Source organism: Teleopsis dalmanni, chromosome X (assembly GCF_002237135.1).
Source record: "Teleopsis dalmanni isolate 2A chromosome X, ASM223713v2, whole genome shotgun sequence".
NCBI classification, from domain to species: Eukaryota; Metazoa; Arthropoda; class Insecta; order Diptera; family Diopsidae; genus Teleopsis; species Teleopsis dalmanni.
Genome location: NC_051848.1, coordinates 98,273,756 through 98,292,013, shown reverse-complemented (window position 1 = coordinate 98,292,013; position 18,258 = coordinate 98,273,756). Strand labels below are relative to the sequence as shown.

General features: G+C 30.9%; 2 protein-coding genes across 5 annotated transcripts in view; both read right to left on the bottom strand.

The window, feature by feature from the left end:
* Positions 1-393: 393 nt before the first annotated feature.
* LOC119688784 (protein aubergine-like) lies at positions 394-1,284 on the bottom strand. Its single transcript, XM_038103449.1, has 3 exons — positions 1,001-1,284; positions 678-870; positions 394-593 (listed from the first exon to the last, which is right to left on the bottom strand). The coding sequence occupies exons 1-3, from the start codon at positions 1,277-1,279 to the stop codon at positions 394-396; spliced, it is 672 nt and encodes a 223-aa protein (XP_037959377.1). The 5' UTR covers positions 1,280-1,284.
* A 138-nt stretch (positions 1,285-1,422) lies between these two features.
* Positions 1,423-18,258, bottom strand: part of LOC119687676 (probable H/ACA ribonucleoprotein complex subunit 1-like protein) — a 24,381-nt gene continuing 7,545 nt past the window's right edge. Inside the window, exons 1-5 of one of the 4 annotated variants that reach the window (XM_038102087.1) lie at positions 14,879-15,141; positions 1,859-2,150; positions 1,713-1,791; positions 1,586-1,653; positions 1,423-1,500 (exon numbers count right to left, since the gene is read on the bottom strand). In XM_038102087.1, coding sequence (XP_037958015.1) covers positions 1,468-1,500; positions 1,586-1,653; positions 1,713-1,791; positions 1,859-2,149 — 471 coding nt within the window. In that variant the 5' untranslated portion in view covers position 2,150; positions 14,879-15,141 and the 3' untranslated portion in view covers positions 1,423-1,467. Of the gene's footprint in view, positions 1,501-1,585; positions 1,654-1,712; positions 1,792-1,858; positions 2,151-12,981; positions 14,019-14,878; positions 15,142-18,258 lie in introns of those variants that run through there. The other 3 variants (XM_038102089.1, XM_038102088.1, XM_038102085.1) reach the window with 3 other exon arrangements.

Below are 18,258 nucleotides of genomic sequence, written 5' to 3'. Positions count from 1 at the left end.
CACTCATAAACTTGAGTTTTCGATAAAACTGATTCCCCATAAGCCTTTTGTAGCATTCGCAACGATTCTGCAAACGAAATTTCGTTCGAAACACAAAATTTGATGCAAACTCTTTGTTCAATATTTTTTTCCATTGTTTTTTTCGCAACGCACTACTGAGGTGAACTGGCTTCAACAGCTGCCGTAAACGAACTGTCTGACAGATCGCGCTCATTTTTGGCATAGTAATTGTCCTTAATTTCTGCCAAACTACATAAACTTAAAATATCGAAAAATATACAGCGCGCGAATTTTAAATGAGAATTTCCGAAAACTTTTCGGTCTTAATGTATATGGCAAAACAACGTTTGCCGGGATATCTAGTATTTCATAAATTTTTTTTTAAACAAAAATTTAAAAATGAATAAATAAAGTTACTATTAAGACTATATATTTGTTATTTGTTATAAGAGAATTTCTCCTTACTCGTTTGTAGTAATCTACGAATGTGACATCTTTTTCCTTTCGTTTGAAAGTGGATTTGGGCGACATACCGAAATCTATATCACTCACACGATATGTTTTGTTATTATAATCAGTGATTACTACCATGCCTGTAACAATGTATTATTATTGATTATTATTGAAGTATTGATAATCATTTGATTTTATTCTAGATATTACTATGTACTACTTACCAATTACTTCGGCCTCAAATGCGTTTTGATAATCTGATGACACTTCCACTAATTGAGTCAAAATGTTGTAAATTGTGTCAGTGCGCAATACCTTATGTGCGATTTCAGCACACATCAGTATATCCAATTCATGCTGACGAATAGAGGTAATATATCCTGGCCAAATTTCCAAACGAAAATTCTCAATGCGTATCTAGAATGAAAAAAAAAAAATAAAACAAAAATACTTAAAACAATTTTTTAAAATTACTTTATATGAAATATCTAAGTTAAGCTTGTAGCAAAATAAACTTCATTAAACAATTACCATACACTAAACTTACTTTAGCTACTGGATCAAAGAAATTTCGATTCAATTGTTGTAGTTTCCAGCCTTCCATAGATCGACGTAAAATCAAGTTGAGTACATGCATCTGTTGCATATCTGTTAATTCTACTATGCGAACATGTTTAATTTTAACTTGTACTGTATTTCCTGCACGATCCTTTGTTAGTATCTTATGGACATCATTCACCATTATACTTTTCAGATTTTGTGTAGAAAATAGCAAAGTACCATCAAAAACGTTACCTCCAAACAAATCTTCATACTGTCCTATCATTCCACGACGTACATGTAACAAATCGACTTCTGGTGCAAAATCAACACGTTACTGATGTATAACCGATTTCGGTGTTCTTAATAGACGAAAATAATTCGTCTGAACCATAACTGGACGACCAACTGCACCTTGCTTATTTACGCACGACAATGGTCGAGTATGTTGTATAACGTCAGTTAAGAATTGTTTTAACCGCATTCCACGTATTTGGTCAATTGCAGCTATAGATATGGATATAACAACATAAAGAAACAATATAAAATATCATAGAAAGAACAATCATAATTATTGTCATAATCTGCATACCAATAGTTGCTGCCTCAGTGTTATCATGACTTTGGTGAACGTTTGAACTGGGAGAACCACTGGGAGAACTAAAGGAAAATATTTACGTCAACATAAGTCTGGTTAAATAATATATTTTATGGCATACTCATGAAAACACTGGAAATGGACACATCGGACTGATGAGAAGATCCACAACTTGCTGTTGACGGCAAACTACCAAAACTCTAATATCAAATGAATAAAAATTAATTAAATCAAGTCTCTTTAAATCTTAAATTTGTTCTTACTTACAGATGATTCAGAGGCAGGATAACTGCCAAGTCCATCACCGCGACCACGATACATGCCAGGTCTACGCTCTGCACCACTGCGTTGTTCACCACGTTGGCCACTACCGCCGCCGCGAGGTTGCCAGCCACGGATGCCACCACCATCACCATCATCGCAGTTGCCACGATAGCCGCCGCCGCCACCACCACCATTATCGCCGCCACGTCTACCTCTGTCTCCTCCTCTATTTTCAGAACTTCTTCCGCGTTCTCCTCCACCTCCTCTATATTCCGCACCTCTTCCGCATTGCATTCTAAAGATGTATTAAAACTTTAAAATTAAATTATGTTTTTAATTATTTTCACATGCATTTGTGCAAAAAGCAACTCCAAAATTTATTGGAATTTTAATTCTTCGTAAAGCAAAGCGACTTCCACTTATTGCGTCGCCGATGGCAGCACATTTTGACAATTGTTCGACATTCTAAGTGCTAAGAAAAAAAATGTGTATACACAACTGTACACACATACATATACACTTGTATATGCGAATATGGAATGAAGATTGCATATAAGTTGCATATTAGACCATTAAACAACAACAAAAACCATTAAATAAATTACCATTAAAGTGAATCATTCATTCCTACTACCAGTTGCTTCGAACTGTTGCTTTTTTATTCCTTTTTATTCTTTTTTGTGCCACTGATTGTGCAGACTCCAAGATATGTTGACATAACTTATGTATAGGATACGTGTACCAATGTATAGGGCTACATATAGGGCGTATAGGTTGACCTGGTTTGTGAATCTTAAGAGTTCCGTATAGATAAGGTAGAGATGGATTTTTTGTATTATACTCCTGTATAACTTGATGGATTTTGTGAGGATAGGGTCTTCCATTCCCTTTATAAATCCTGCACAATGCGCGATAAAGCAACCGGTACTGAGCGCCGCACTTACGCACCAGAATACCAATATCCTCGGTTAGTTGGAGGCAATAGCCCTCTTTTGTATAATTTTTTAACCAGTCGTCCACCTTAGTTATGTAGTCGTCTCTATACATAAGAATTGTTGATTTACTCTTGTCTGCCTGAACCGTTACTACGTTGCGATGTAAGTGAAGGAAGTTGTAAGTTGTCTGGTAAAGATGTTGCAACATTTTATGATGGTGAGTGGGTTGCCTATGATTGACCATTACTTCTAAGAATTTGTATATGTTCTCATCCATCTCGTTCCGGCATAGTATGTTAAGATCGAGACAGGCATCTAGGTGTGCTTCATGGTAATTGTAGATGTAGGAGAGGTAATTGGTTAAAGTGGGAGGAGATACAGGACAGTATTTCGGACCGAAGCTCAAGAGGATTTCTACCTCCTTAGGAATTTGCAAACTGGTCAAATTCATGAATCCACCAGGGATGGGATGAGGATATAATATATCCGGGATATATTTTTGCGGGATAGTTGTCAGAATCTGAGGAAGGGATAGCTCAGAAGTATGAGCTAGATAAGGTGCTAGATTTGTTGCGGGAATGATAATGGATGGTAAAGGGACTGTAGGATGTGCGGTAGGTAGTATATTACGCGTACCTAGTGCGTACTCAACCCCATCGGTATATGCCGATAACCACGTACACTCTCGTGGGTCATTTAGTTCCGCTAACGCAGCATCCATACTTGTCGTATTAGAAGTGTTACTGTGTGCTGTGATATGAGAAATATTATATATATATAGATAATGTCCCACATTTTGTATGTAAGATATGTTAGAAATTTAGATATATAATAATAGCTTATAGATAATATAGGTTATATAAGAAGTATTTAGATTGCTGGATTGTGTCTTGAACTTGTGGTGATGCAACTATATATTGTACTCAAGTCAACTTTCTTGTTCAGAGATGGATGATTGTTATGTGTATGAATGGTATTTAATGTGTATATAAAAACAGAATAGTAGATATTGCAACATGATTTATTATGCATATAAAAAATAGAATGGTAGATATTGCAACAAGTTTTGTATGTAAAACATGTTAGTTGTACACATGTTTTAAAGGATTGTAACGCTGACTGTTAAGTAAGGTTTCTTTGAAATGGTTTTTGTGGGTAATATTAAGCTTAGAATTATTAAATATTTCTGGAGTAATATTAAGCGTTGGATTATTAAATTTTAATAAATATTAAGGTATAAAATATAAATATAAATAAATATAAATGTATAAATATAAATATAAAAATAAACATTTTTGACAAAACAATATAGGATAAAATTTTGAAATAAATTTATGTTTTCAGAAGATAATAAAGGTAAAGGTATGAAATATAAAATCTTTGTTAAGACAATATAGATTGAAGTTTTGGAATAAATGTAGGTTTTGAAGTGATATAGGTGATAGTATAAAATATAAATTTTTGGTTCTGATAAGACCATATAAGTTAAAGTTTTTGTAATAATATAGGTAAAGTTTATAATACATTTTTAATAGATTTTGTATATAAAAAAGAAATTGGTTATTGACAGACTTTCGAATAAATAAAATATAGGTTGAATTATTATATGTTAAAGTTTATAATAGTTTTTTTTAATAGATTTTGTATATAAAAACGAAATTTGTTATTGACAGACTTTCGAATATATAAACAAAATTTTTAACAAAAAATAGAGGTTGAAGAGTATATATATAGAATTCGTTTTAATGGATTTTTGAATATAAAAACAAGACTTGTTATTAATAGATTTTTGAATATATAAACAATTGTTGATAAGACAATATAGGTAAAAGTTTTTAGAATAAATTTTGATAATGCAGTATAAATATCATTATGGGTTTGAATTTGTAATGATTTATGTACCGTGATAATTTTTTATGAGAATATAATTTTATAACAAAATATAGGTAGTAATTGGTATACTATAATTGTAATATGTTGAAGTATATATATAATTTGTTTTAATGGATTTTAAATATAAAAATAAAACTTGTTATTAATAAATTTTTGAATATATAAACAATTGTTGATAAGACAATATAGGTAAAAGTTTTAGAATAAATTTTGATAATGCAGTATGAATATCATTATTGGATTGCAATTGTAATGATTTAAGTACTGTGATAATTTTTTAAGAGAATATAATAATTTTGATATATTATAAACATTTTAAGAGAATATTAATTTAATCATATATATAAGTTTTTAAGAGAATGCAATAATTTTGATATATTATAAATATTTTTAAGAAAATATTAATTTAATCATATATATAAAAATTTTTATGTAGAGTATTATAAGTTTTTATAAACAATATGTTTTTGTAAAACAATATTAGAAATAATAATCTTAAAAATAGGGTTATGAGAATATAACAATTTTTGTTTATAAAATTTTGTTTATAAGATTTTTAGTAGGACATATTTTTGATCTAAATGTATAAATATATGCAATATAAATACCATTTTGGTTTGCATTTATAATGGATTATGCACTGGGAAATTTTAGACATATTTATTAAGATTTTTTAGGCATATTTATTAAGAACTTTCTGATAAAAGTGTTGACTTATGATTTCATATACAATTATTAGGAATTTTCTGACAAAAAGTGTTGTAATTTGTGACTTCAAGAATAATTTTAATGGTACAATATACTGTGGGTGTATTGCTTATATTATAAATTTATTTGTAGATTTGTATTCATGCTATGTTGAGTTATACCTGCGGAGGTCTTACTGCGTGTGTGTGTTTCTGGCTCGGCGGGTGTGGTGACATCTGATTGAGGTTGACGTTCAAGACTGGAGACACCTGGGGGTGAAATTTTAATTTATTTGTTTTAATATAAGAAATAGAAATTGAAAGAATGTACAGTAACCTTATACACAAACCTGTTTGCAATGATGCGGAGAGGTGCTGGTGATCTCTGGTCTGTTGCTCTGAGTTAGGATCCATATTACTGTTGTAGAGAATAGAAATTGTTTATTGTTTATGGAATTTCTAGTTAGTTTACTTACTTGATCTGAAATGTTGGTGCGTGTTTTTAATAAAAAAGTTTAGAATAACACGATGGTTTTTAATAGAATTTGATGTTAAATTTGTGGTTTTAATAAAAAGTTCAGAATAACACGATTGGATTTTTAATAGAATTTGATGTTAAATTTGTGGTTAAAATTCTAAAGTTACACTATTTTATTGGAAGCAATTTGTTGATAATTGTACACTATTTTATTGGAAGCAATTTGTTGATAATTGTACACTATTTTATATTAAAGTACTTTATATTAAAGTAATTTATTTTAGGTAATTTGTTGATAATTGTACACTATTGTAAATAGAATTTGATGTTAAAATTCGGAAGTTACACTATTGTATGGGAAACAATTTGTTGATAATTTTACACTATTTTGTGTTAAATATTTTATAGTAAAGTAATCTATTGATAACTGTACAGTATTTTATTCAAAGTAATTTATTTTATTCAACGTAATTTATTGATGATTTGTACACTATTTTATTGTAAATAAATTTGTTGACAATTGCACACAAGAGTACGAGAAAAGTTGAATTCGCGACGAAGAATGGCGTACGTGTGATCTTGGAGCGTAATGCATTAGGCCTTGGAAGCGGAATAGGAAAAGTACAAAGGATAATAGTAATTATCAGAGTTATGAACCGGAGGAAGCAATGTTGTGAAGGTATAGCGTTGTTTAATAAAGTAGAATATGATAATGTATTGATTATATTTGAGGTTTGTTTATTATTAGTAATTTTGAATTACTTTATTTATGCCATTGAATGTTGCGTAGATTTTGAATATGATAATAGTAGGCTTAATATTTTAAGTATTGTAATGGGAGTTTTTTAAATTATGCGCATATTTTAAATAACGCGCATAATTATAATGGTCTTTGACAGATGAACAGGAAGACAAAAGATAATAAATTTCCGTGATGAGAACCATAGGTTGTGAGTCTGCTTAAGTATGGTAGTGTGTAATGAAAATAAGCGGAAATGATTTAGTCTTCAGAGTTAGAGTTGTTTATTCTTAATGTTCTTGTTAACATTATGATTGCCAAATTTAATTTCTTAAGTTTAATTTCTTAAATATAGATAGTGAGAATTATGTTACAAGACCTTTATTTTATTTTCAATTTATTTTATTTTTCAATTTATTTTTAATTTGTTTTAAATATAATGGAATTATCCTAACTAAGAACCGGATGTGGTGAATCTGTGAATGTGTGGTGTTGTTTAATGAGAAAACTGAGCAGAAAGGTTTCAGCCTTTCATAGTTGATGTTAATTTATTTTCAATGTAGTGAGAAATGGTTGTATTATGGCCTCTAATATTTGTTTCTTGGTATTGATAGTGATATATATGTTTACAGGATTTGTATTTTTAATGTTGTGAGAAATGGTTTTTGTTTATATTATGGTTTCTAATATTAGTTTCTTGGTATTGATAGTGATATATACGTTTACAGAATTTATACCTTCTAATATTAATTTCTTAGTATTGATAGTAATATATATCTTTACAAGATTTGTATTTTCAATTTTAACTATGTTATGATTAATTTTTATTGTTGTGACAAATGTTTTTTAACGATATTATAATTTTTTAACGATATTATAATTGTTTTTAATATAGGGTTTGGGTTATTGTAGTGTGCATGTTACCTGATAGGTGATGTTAAGAAAGATGACAATAAGACTTAGAGAATTATACTTGATTGAATATCACAAATCCACTCTGATGATTCTGGGTAGTCCCCAGATGAAACGCGTAAGTGGAAACTATAGTGTAAAGATGACGAATTTTTGAACACTGATTAGTGTTGAACAAGGTTCCCATACGACGTGAGACATTACAAAATATGGAGACTGTTAATTTTTGTGAGCTATCTTAATATGTTTTGTTGTAGTTTTTGTATCCTACCGGTATAAATTATTGTTGTGAGCTATCTAAGTATGTATGTTACAGATTGTGGCATTCTAGCAATAGTTTAATTACGTGATATAAAGAGCCTATAGTGATTCATAGAATTATTTACTAAATTTAGTCTTATGTGATGTTATTTGAATCTATGTTTTGTGAGCTATCTAAGTATGTATGTTACAGTTTGTGTCATTCTAGCAATAGTTTAATTATGTGGTATAAAGAGCCTATAGTGATTCATAAATTATTTACTAACTTTAGTCTTATGTGATGTTTATTTGAATCTATGTTGATATTCTATGTAGATTTTATAGCCTTTTATATTAATTTAATTTAAGTTATATTAATTTAATTTAAGTTATATTATTTACTAACTTAATGAGTTTGTACAATGATGGTGATTGTTAATAACTATTAGTAGTTTATTAATCTCAGGTTTTATTTGTTTATTATTTTACTCTTATTCTAATTGGTTTATTTTACCAATTATTTTAATAATTATTTCTGTAACAATTTCTAAGTCTGCCATCAAGAGGAAATTTTAGATTTAGGTTTAGTTAGGCGTGCTAACTCCAGTGACTAGCCAACACTGTGTCCGGTATCTTGTCATTGTACATGATACTGAGGGCATGATCATGCATCTGGATGTTTCTGGATGTAAGAACATGACTTGTGACAAATTTTCGGGTTTGTGAGTAGAGCCGAAGATTTGAGCACACAAAAAGTTATTAGCAAAGCATGAATTTATACGTTTTCTAATAATTCATTCCTACTACCAGTTGCTTCGAAAACTGCTGCTTTTTTATTCCTTTTTATTCTTTTTAGTGCCACTGTTCCTTACGTGGAAAAAAGGACAGACGACAAAGTTTACTGTTCCCCGAGACGACGCTCAAAATAGAACATGTTATAATTTACAATTAGCAAAATATTAGCAAAATATTAGCAAAATATTAGGCAATAATTAATTTCATTTAAAAAATAATTTTCCAAATAGCGCAATTCAATTTTTAAAAATTCTGTCATTTCACAATAATTGTAGAACCAAAAAAGACTTACATTTTTATTCACAAGTACCACTTAAACGAACTTAATTTGAACTTCTTTAAGCACTTAACCGCAAATGATAGATTGCGATATAGTCAATGTATATCTGCGCAAAAAAATTAATATCTATGATTTTAACTCGCCTTAACCAAATTTTCAAAACGCATGAAGTGATGATCTCCGAGCTTCAGTGTGAAAGAAAGCTATGACAGCATCGAATGATTAGCGTCGACTTAGTTAAAGATGGTAAACTATCGATAACAACAAACTGTTGTTTAAATTTATTCCGACAACTTTTTAGACGAGGACTTAATCTTTCAAGCAACTACCAAAGACGTATTATATTTTATTCCGAACAGCGACTTGTCTTCTTTCAGCTTTTCCTAACGACTGACTCTTAGAAGTTTTCCTTCTGATGCCCAAAGTCGTTAATGAAAATTCCAGGATTGAGTTGATCAATCGAATTATGGCTTCTAAAATTTATCAGAATATTCTAGAAGCTTCTTGTCTCCATCCTATAGGATTGGAGCTTCTATTTTCTACAGCGCCTCTCAAGCGTCTTTAGCTTTGACGTCAATAGCCAGATGACTAGCCAGAGATTAATATCCAATAGTATTTGGACATCTCATCGATCAAGTATTTCAAATGATACTTGATATGTTTTCTGCAAGATACTTGCAGTATGAAAGTTGCCATAAGAAGTACAGACATTAAGCCCGATTGAAATTAAATACACAAACGCGAGTAGGCGTTGTGAGATATTTTAATGCGCAATAGAATTGTGTATACAGGCAAAGTGCCGTTATAGTAATACAGGGTGTTAACTTACACAGAATTTTATATCCATATACATATACATATGGTCGACAGTATAACTGAATTTGGAAACTTTCAATTAATATCTTTATTTTCAATAACGCACATTTTTAAAAAATAACGCCAAACAAATTCAATTGTTATAAATCAATTGCATTTCAAAATAATTTTAATTGATTTAGTGGAATTACCTGATGGCGTTTTTTATGGTGTTTTCATCAAATAACACCTATTTGTGAACAACTTTTTCTTAAGAAATAGCATGCTATATGTTTTCTCCATTTTAAATTCATTGGAAACATATCATTAGAAATTTCATTTAATAAAAAAAAACATCAAGAAAATTAATAAAATACGAGGGCGGTGTGATAAGTCAGTGAATTTTTGAATTTCCCGCGCAGTTACTCCAAATGCAACAGTGCTGCTGTCAGCTGTAATCTACCAGTGGGCAACTTTCTAATTTTGAGCGAGCTACGTCGTTCAGTTGGTGCTTGATAGCCGTTCAAAGCAGACAACATCGTGAATTTTTACAAAAATGGAAAAAAGTGAATCTGTCGTCCTTTGAGTGTTGAAAGCCGAGAGCCCCATTCAACGTGTTTAACGTTTTAATGCTAATCCCCCGCAATAAATCTGTTACCTAGAGTTCTAAAGAATTTTATATATGTTGCCGTCTTAGTTGCGTGTTTTGGTGGACAATATACTGATGCTATTGTGATTGGGCCATACCAATCTTTTGTTGAAATGCTGGTTGCTTGAATCTCTTCAGTGCGGTATTGTTGCAGTTCAAAGTGTGATATGCTTGTTTTAACTAAAATGCCACTTCCGCCATGTGCTGTTCCACCGGGATGCATAGTGTGGTAAAAGTCATAGCCTGGTACTTTAAAATAATGTTTTGAAGTGAAACGTGTTTCAGATATTCGCATGATGTCTACTTTTTGATCTTTCATAAATTCTAGTAGCTCTAAACAGTGTTTTGACAGCCCATTCGCATTCCAGAGGACTGTATTTAATTCACTGTCGGACATGATTTAGTTGTCAGCGTGACTATTGCTTAACTACTATTAGAACTTCGCTCATTTTATCCGGAAATTTTGGAATAGTAATAGATTCAGGTGATTGTACCACTAGCACGCTAGCATAACTTCTTTTAGGAGCCCTCGGGACAGAAGCTTTGTCTTTTCCTTTGTCAGTTTCTTTGTTTGTAGTTGATATTGATTTTGGTCTTAGTGTTGGAAATTTCGCTGTTTGTAGCTGCTTATAGATCGAACAACCTTTATAATTTGCAGGATGGCTTCCTTCGCATAAAACGCATTTGACTTCAGTACTTCTTCCTTGGATTGGACATTGAAACGAAGAATGATTTTTTGCACATTTGATGCACCTCGGATGTCTTCGACAATAACTTTTCGTGTGGCCATAGTTTTGGCAGTTACGACACTGTGGAATGTCCCGTTTAGGACGAGAAGCCTTAAACATGACACGACTATGCATCAAATTCTTTATGCTGTAGATATCGTTGTTATTTTGATGAGGCTCAAGTTCTACAATGATGAGAGGAAGTGGTTTTTTCGATTCTCTATGTTTCATATTAAACACGTTTAAAGCTTTATGGCTCATTTACGCCAGAGCTGTTTTAATGTCCTTGGTGTTGACAGACGAATGCATGTTTCTTAAAATAGCTTGTAGCTTAGGCTTGTAGGTATAAAATTCATTCAAAAGACTCAGTGGTTTTCGCTTGGATTTTTACTTTTTCGTTTTTTAAAACTTTTAGCTCAAAATTGTTTCCTACTGGTGAGGACCAAATATTTATGAGAGGATTTATGTTGTTTACCCTATCTATGAATATTGGTGGAGGTTTGGGCTGCTTTTTGCCATCTTGCATCACTTCTTCAGCTTCTTCAGCTTCTTCTTCTTCTATTTCTAGTATTAAAAATCTATATATAGAACGGTTTGGATTGTCTAGGCAGTAACTATCTAATTTAGCTTGTTTTTTAGTTTGTTCAGGATTTTTTGAACGGCGAATATCGAGATTTGAACGAGTTCTTTTCTGACCTTCTTTTTGAACTTTGATTTTTTGTACTGAAGACTTTTCAGGAGAATTGCTTAATGGGGTTTCTTTTAAGTGAGTATTTCCCTTCGATTGAGTATGTTGTTGGAGAATTTTTTGCATTAATAATATAGAATAGCGCAAAATGATGTAATAGGCATTTCGTTCAGTATAATATTTGATGTAATAGCGATCGAACTTACCGGGGTTGTTGGATGTAAAGGTAAGGCATGAGTAGAAAAAACGGATATCTGAGTTGATGTAAAACTCAAGGTGTTAGTTATCGAGTTTGGAGTGCTTACTGTGACGCTATTTGTAGTACTTATTGAAGTTAAGCAGGAATGCGCTGTTAGATTTGTTGGGGTGAGTCCCAGCGTGAGCGTATGAGGTGAGCTTATCAGTGGGGTATGACATTGTTCACTCCAACATTGTTCACTAGTTTTTGGTGTAAACAAGTGTCGTAAGTTTCTTCAAATGAGTTTCAGTTGTTTTTGGTCTTTAGCTGTTTTTGGCTTCGTGTTGCTAATGGACTTCGTTGATTTGATCATTTATTTCCTATTTCAATAGTTTTTGCATATATAATGCGATTTAACACTCAAAAACTTCTTTGATCTAGAACTTTGTATGTAGTTATCGCGCTAAACACCAGCTAACTAGTAAAACTTTGTAAGAGCACTATAAAACACGTCTGTACGTATAGAGGACTTTTAAACAATTTGATATTACAATTATTCTGTAATATATTCGAGTCTTTTTCCTGTCTTGTCCAGTGCTATTTTAGCACCAACCTGCAACTGATCTCAATTACTAATATCTAGAAATATTTTTTCTGTCCAAATATAGTTTAATTGAATTAAAAATTCAAAATTGTGAAATAAAGATTAATTAATAATGAATGATTTTAATTTACGCACCGCATATTGATGTGAGTAACAGAATATTCGCAGAAGAATTAGATTTTCACGTACGTGTTCCCACTGATGCATGTGGGCTGATGCGTGGACAAAGAGTATTCATCGAGTTTAATTTCGACGTTTAAAGGACAGTAACTTGTGATCGATTGATCGCAAGTTGACCTTCAAGAGCAGTAACTTTTGAACGATTAGTCATATTAGGCAATCTTTTACTTGTTTGTCAGATGACAAGCTTGTGAGACACTTCACGTTCTAACCAATTCTATAGCTGGGAAACACTAAGTTATTACTTCTGTAATGAGTTTCTTTTTATTTATTACCCTATTACTATCTTATTATTTTGAATAAAACGAGTGATATCCACTTTTGCTGGTAAATAAAATAATAGCTCTTGTTGGTTCGTAATTCATGTATGTGTTTATTTATTAAGATAAAAGTTGAATGGTGTTTAAGGTTAGGGTTTGGGATGTGGGATGTGGGTTTTGGGTGTTATGGTTTTCAAGATGACTTTTGTATACTATGGTATTCATACATTTACTTAGTAAATTTTAATTAGTCATTATTATCCGGGTATGAGAATTTAACCTAATGTTAGTTGATGACATTATTTGGATATGATTTGTTCAGTGAGTCCAAAATTAAGTAGTAGTAGCTGAGCAACTTTTTTCATTGGTTTTTTGGCACAAGTTTGATCCTATTTCGGGTTAGTTCGATGGTTATTGCCTTCATCATTTTCTGTGTTATTTTCCTCATAAATCATCTTGCCATATTCCTTCTTCCTTTTCACTTTATCTCTTCCATCGCGTTTACTAGTCTTGGTTTTTCTTTCGAGTTTAGCTATTAACCTCTTTACGTTATCGTTTTTGGGCTCCGCCCAATTTTCAAATTTATTTCGTATCGTTTTAAAATCAAATTCTTTTTGAAGGTCAGTTGTACCTATTGTATTCAATTCTACAGGTGAGACTGTGGAGGCTGATCCCTCATAGAGTAGAGGCTGAAATGGAGAGTTGATTTCATGTTCAGTGTTAATGGTTGAGTAACTTGTCTCTGCAAACTCCTTCGAAAGATTTCTATTTGCTTCAACTGGTTTGGAACTGTTTTTGTTTTTATTAACATCTTTTCCTGCTGAGGCATTCCTATCGTTTGTACTATTTGCATTTTCAAGAAGAACAAATTTCTGTCTTGCTCTTAAGAATTGTTCACTTGTTAAGGGGCAATCATTATTTTGAAATATTGTTTCTCCTCCATATTGTCTATCCTTAGGAGACACAGACGTTCCATCACCTTTATATTTTAATGTTATACTTTCAGGTTTAGTGGCATTGTCAGATATCGAACTTTCAATCATTTTCACTTGTTTATTAAATGATTATGTATTAAATATCTAGTATACGTCAGGCCAACAATTCTTGTTACAAAACTCGTGTTCTAAAGCAAAATTTATTACGGAGAAAAAAATTTTTAGCATATTACTAGACAAACTCAATTTTTAGAATTATTTCATTGATTTCACATATTCCATATTATTATGTTATTTGTTTATTGAACGTTTTTTCGAAAGACGTTATCTCAAGACTCTCTAAAATAAGTTTATTAGCATTTACAGTCATTAACTGAGTATTTGTAATTTATACAAAACTGTCAGTATCTGTCATGCAGTTTTACTACATGTTTGATATCTGATCTACAAGAACGATGTCATAAAAAATTATTAAAACTTACACTCAACAAAACTTCCTGCGGGAATAAAAATCATATTTCGAAATAGGCATATTTTATATAAAATCCGTTGAAGTGTATATAAAGTCACCAGAATGCGCGTATCCAAATGGCGGATCCGTGCACGTTTCTCAAAAATGGATGGTAGAGGGAAAATTAAATTCTTTACGGATGAATTTTTTTCTTCACATAGGCCGAAACAACCTCTCGACATTGGCTGAGGCCGCCTAAACCTGGTGCTCTATATGCTTTCAAATGAAAGCCTGTCGGCGGAAAAAGGGAAAGAAAGAAAAAACAAAGCCAGTGACCGCGAAGGTCAGCTCCAATCGCGCAGACAGACTACTGTGACAATAATCAATCATTGTTATTTTATATACCATACATATGTAGTAGTCTACAGAATACTTTTTTCACAACCTAGTATGAATAATATTGGTATAATAAATTTTTATACACTAAGAGCTTGAGTCAACGTTTAGGTTATAAAATCTCAAAGTGATCTTTACGACTTTCGTTCTTTGACTTTAGCACATTGATTAATGGAGTCTTAAAACAACCGATAAACTTACTTTGGATCCCAATTAGAAGTTTATGTCCCAACGAGAAATTGTTGTTAAGCGTGAATTACGATTTATTATATATAGGAAAACGTGACGGTTGCATTCCGAATGTTATCTTCGGGCTCTATATTCTTGTACACCTTGTCAATGGCACGTTAGCAAATATCTTATTTCCTTATATACTTCTTTATACCCTAAATATTAAAAAATTTTGTTGAAGAAAGTTCGAAACATGTTTTGAAGTGACCGGGAATTTTGAATAGATAAACACAAAATTATTTCTGAAAAATTATGAAGAAAATGTTGTCAAATATGCTAAGTCAAAACTTTTTAAATCTCTAGGAAAACCTGATTTAATTTACTTTTTAGATTTAAAATTCAAAGGAAGTATAATTTCGTTTCCAGTAGGTTGAATCCATGTTGCTGAAGAAAGTTCTATTGGATATGTCTTTATAAACTGTGTAACGTAGCAAAAAAATCATTACGTATCTATCAATAATAAAAATAAATATGGTAGCCTTAATACAATATAATTTTATAATGTGGATATGGCAATTCTTGTTCATAACTTATTGAAAAAATTCTGTTAATCACAGAACACACACAGAAGTGTTGAAATTGTTTTGAGCCGTCGATTCATTTGTAGAACGACATAAAACTAATGTGGCTTCATTATATAAAACCTCTATACGACACTTAATTATAATAGACTTTTATATATTTATGTTACTTTGGATACGTATCTAACTTATGAGTTTTTTTTATATTATTTTATTTTGAAAATATAAAAAACCTTTTTTTAATTTTTACATCAGCAGAAGCCGAATTTATTGTTGTAAATGGGTAGAAAGTTAATTTCAGACCCTGAATTGGATTGAAAATTTGTGGTATTATATATACTATTAAAATAATATTTTGCTATTTTGTATGCAAATATGTTTAGCTGTACCTCTTATATGCAAGTATGTTAAGTTATACCTATATCTGCTCGTTGTATAACCTTTCTACATCTAATAATAGCATTTGCTAATAATATGGCTTTTGTACTTAAAAGTTGCTGTCTTCTGTTCTGGAATGTTCATAAATCCAATGATTAAAATGTGTGTATTATAGTTTATTTTATTCAGAACTACAATATGGAATTGAGTGTAGGGTGGGACATATATTTATAATACTAACGATTCAAAATAAGTCACTCGACTTATAAACAATAGAATGCGGCTTCGGCATAATATCTCATTTTTGGGAATTTGAAAATGCTGCCATTAAAATATTTTTTTATTATTGTAGATTACTAAATTCATCCACTTATTCACTTACAATAATAATTATAAGGTTAGTTATCATTTTAGTAAGGTCTTCTCACAGAATACAAACGCATTTTTTGTTTTCAATTTGAATAAAACTCAAATGTATAGATAAAATCATAAAACTAAGCACATTAATTATAAAACTTTATTAAAAAACAATTCTTACAAGTTATACAAGAAAATTGAAATCTATAATTTTTCTATAATATAAAAAATAAAAAAAAAATTTTAAGAAAAATAAAATATTATATTACTCATAACAAGTATAAATTTAAACGAAATTCTGTGTATGACTTAGTTGGTGCCAAGTTCCTGATCCAATTATTTACACTTGATGCCCGTTTAGTAACTGCTTGTTTAGATCTTTGACCTATAACTGTAAGTGAGTTGGTGCGAACATTGTCTGTACGGTTTTCATATTTTTTATGATCGCTACTACCTTTTATTGCAGTCAATTTTGATTATTTTCTGAGACTGCTTATTTTATTAAGACCAAAATAAAAGGATGAATTAAAATGTAAATTTGATATTTTGTAATAACCTTTGCCGGTTCTTTCCAAAGCTGGGGTATACTCAGAGTATAGCAGAGTTAAACACAAGACTTAAAAAATTTGTTTAGTTATTTTTTAAATATAGATATTTAGTCAAAGATTGTAGATATTCAGCTGTAATAATAGCCTTTTCTTTTGTAAGCATATCACAAAAGAACAACTGCTTATTTTGAAAATAACATATGAAACAACAACACTGCTGGCTTATTTAGTCCAACCTCTTTGAAATCGCTTAACTAATACGCAGTTCTAATCACATGGTTGCCAACACTAAAAGTTTGTCTATTGTGAACGGTTTTTGGTAGTACATACCAAATTTCCAATTAACTATCAACAAATGATTTCGTTAATTATTCATATTTCGTGTCGTCATTGTTCGTAACAAATACTTTACTTTTTCTGTTTGTTATTTTACTGTTAAAAGGCACGAAAAATGATATTTTATTCAGAATCATGTAAAAAAAAACATTCTTACCAATAATTGCAAAGAATTATGAGGGCGGTTTGATAAGTCAATGACTTTTTGAATGAAACAAATTTTTTTCGGCAAATAAACATTTTATTTTTCTACGTGATCACCTGTTAGCTCGATACATTTAGTTCAGCGTTTTTCTAATTTTCTTATTCCCTCCAAATAATCGACTTAAATATCTTACCGTCCACCCATTTCTTTAGGGTTGGAAACAGCAAATAGTCGCAGAGGGCTATATTTGGAGAATATGCTGGATGGGGTAGCAGTTCGTATTCCAATTCGTGGATTTTGACCATCGTGACTAGACAAGTAACACATCACGTAAAAAAACGAGGTAACGAGGTTGTCTGCTTTGAACGGCTATCAGACACCAACTGAACGACGTAGCTTGCTCAAAATTAAAAAGTTGCCCACTGGTAGATTACAGCTGACAGCAGCACTATGGCAGCACTATCAAACCGCCCTCGTATTATTCATTTTAAAAATTTTAACTTTAAATTTTTTTACGTGTTTTGCATACATAAGCCTAACAAAATCTCCATTTTGTTCAGAGTTGCCATCGTAAATACAAATTGAAAGTTATATTTATATAGCCGTAATTTTTTCTTTCAGAGCTGTGATATAACCATATTTAGTCTGGTTAAAACAAATTGGCATCACTTTTAGAATTGTCAAATGTTTTTTGTTGTGTTGTGTACAATATGATATATTAAAATTGTACACTAGAAATTAATTAATTTAAAAGAAAAAAATGAATATTAGAAGGGCAATGATAAGCATTTTTGTATTGTATATTTTAATTACTTTATTAATTTATGTATTTGAATTAATTAGTAAATGAAATGCTCATATTATTTAAATGGATGACTGGAATTTTGCAACATATATCCAGTGAACATTCACAATAGACTGATTTAACCGCACTAAGCCTTAAGACATACAATTTTTTGCGAGTTAAATCTAACTCTGAAGATTCTTCGAGCATTGTTGTTGCTTAACATGTTTTCTTTCGTAAGTTCCATTTATTTTTTCACTACTCTGAAAGAAAAAATTACT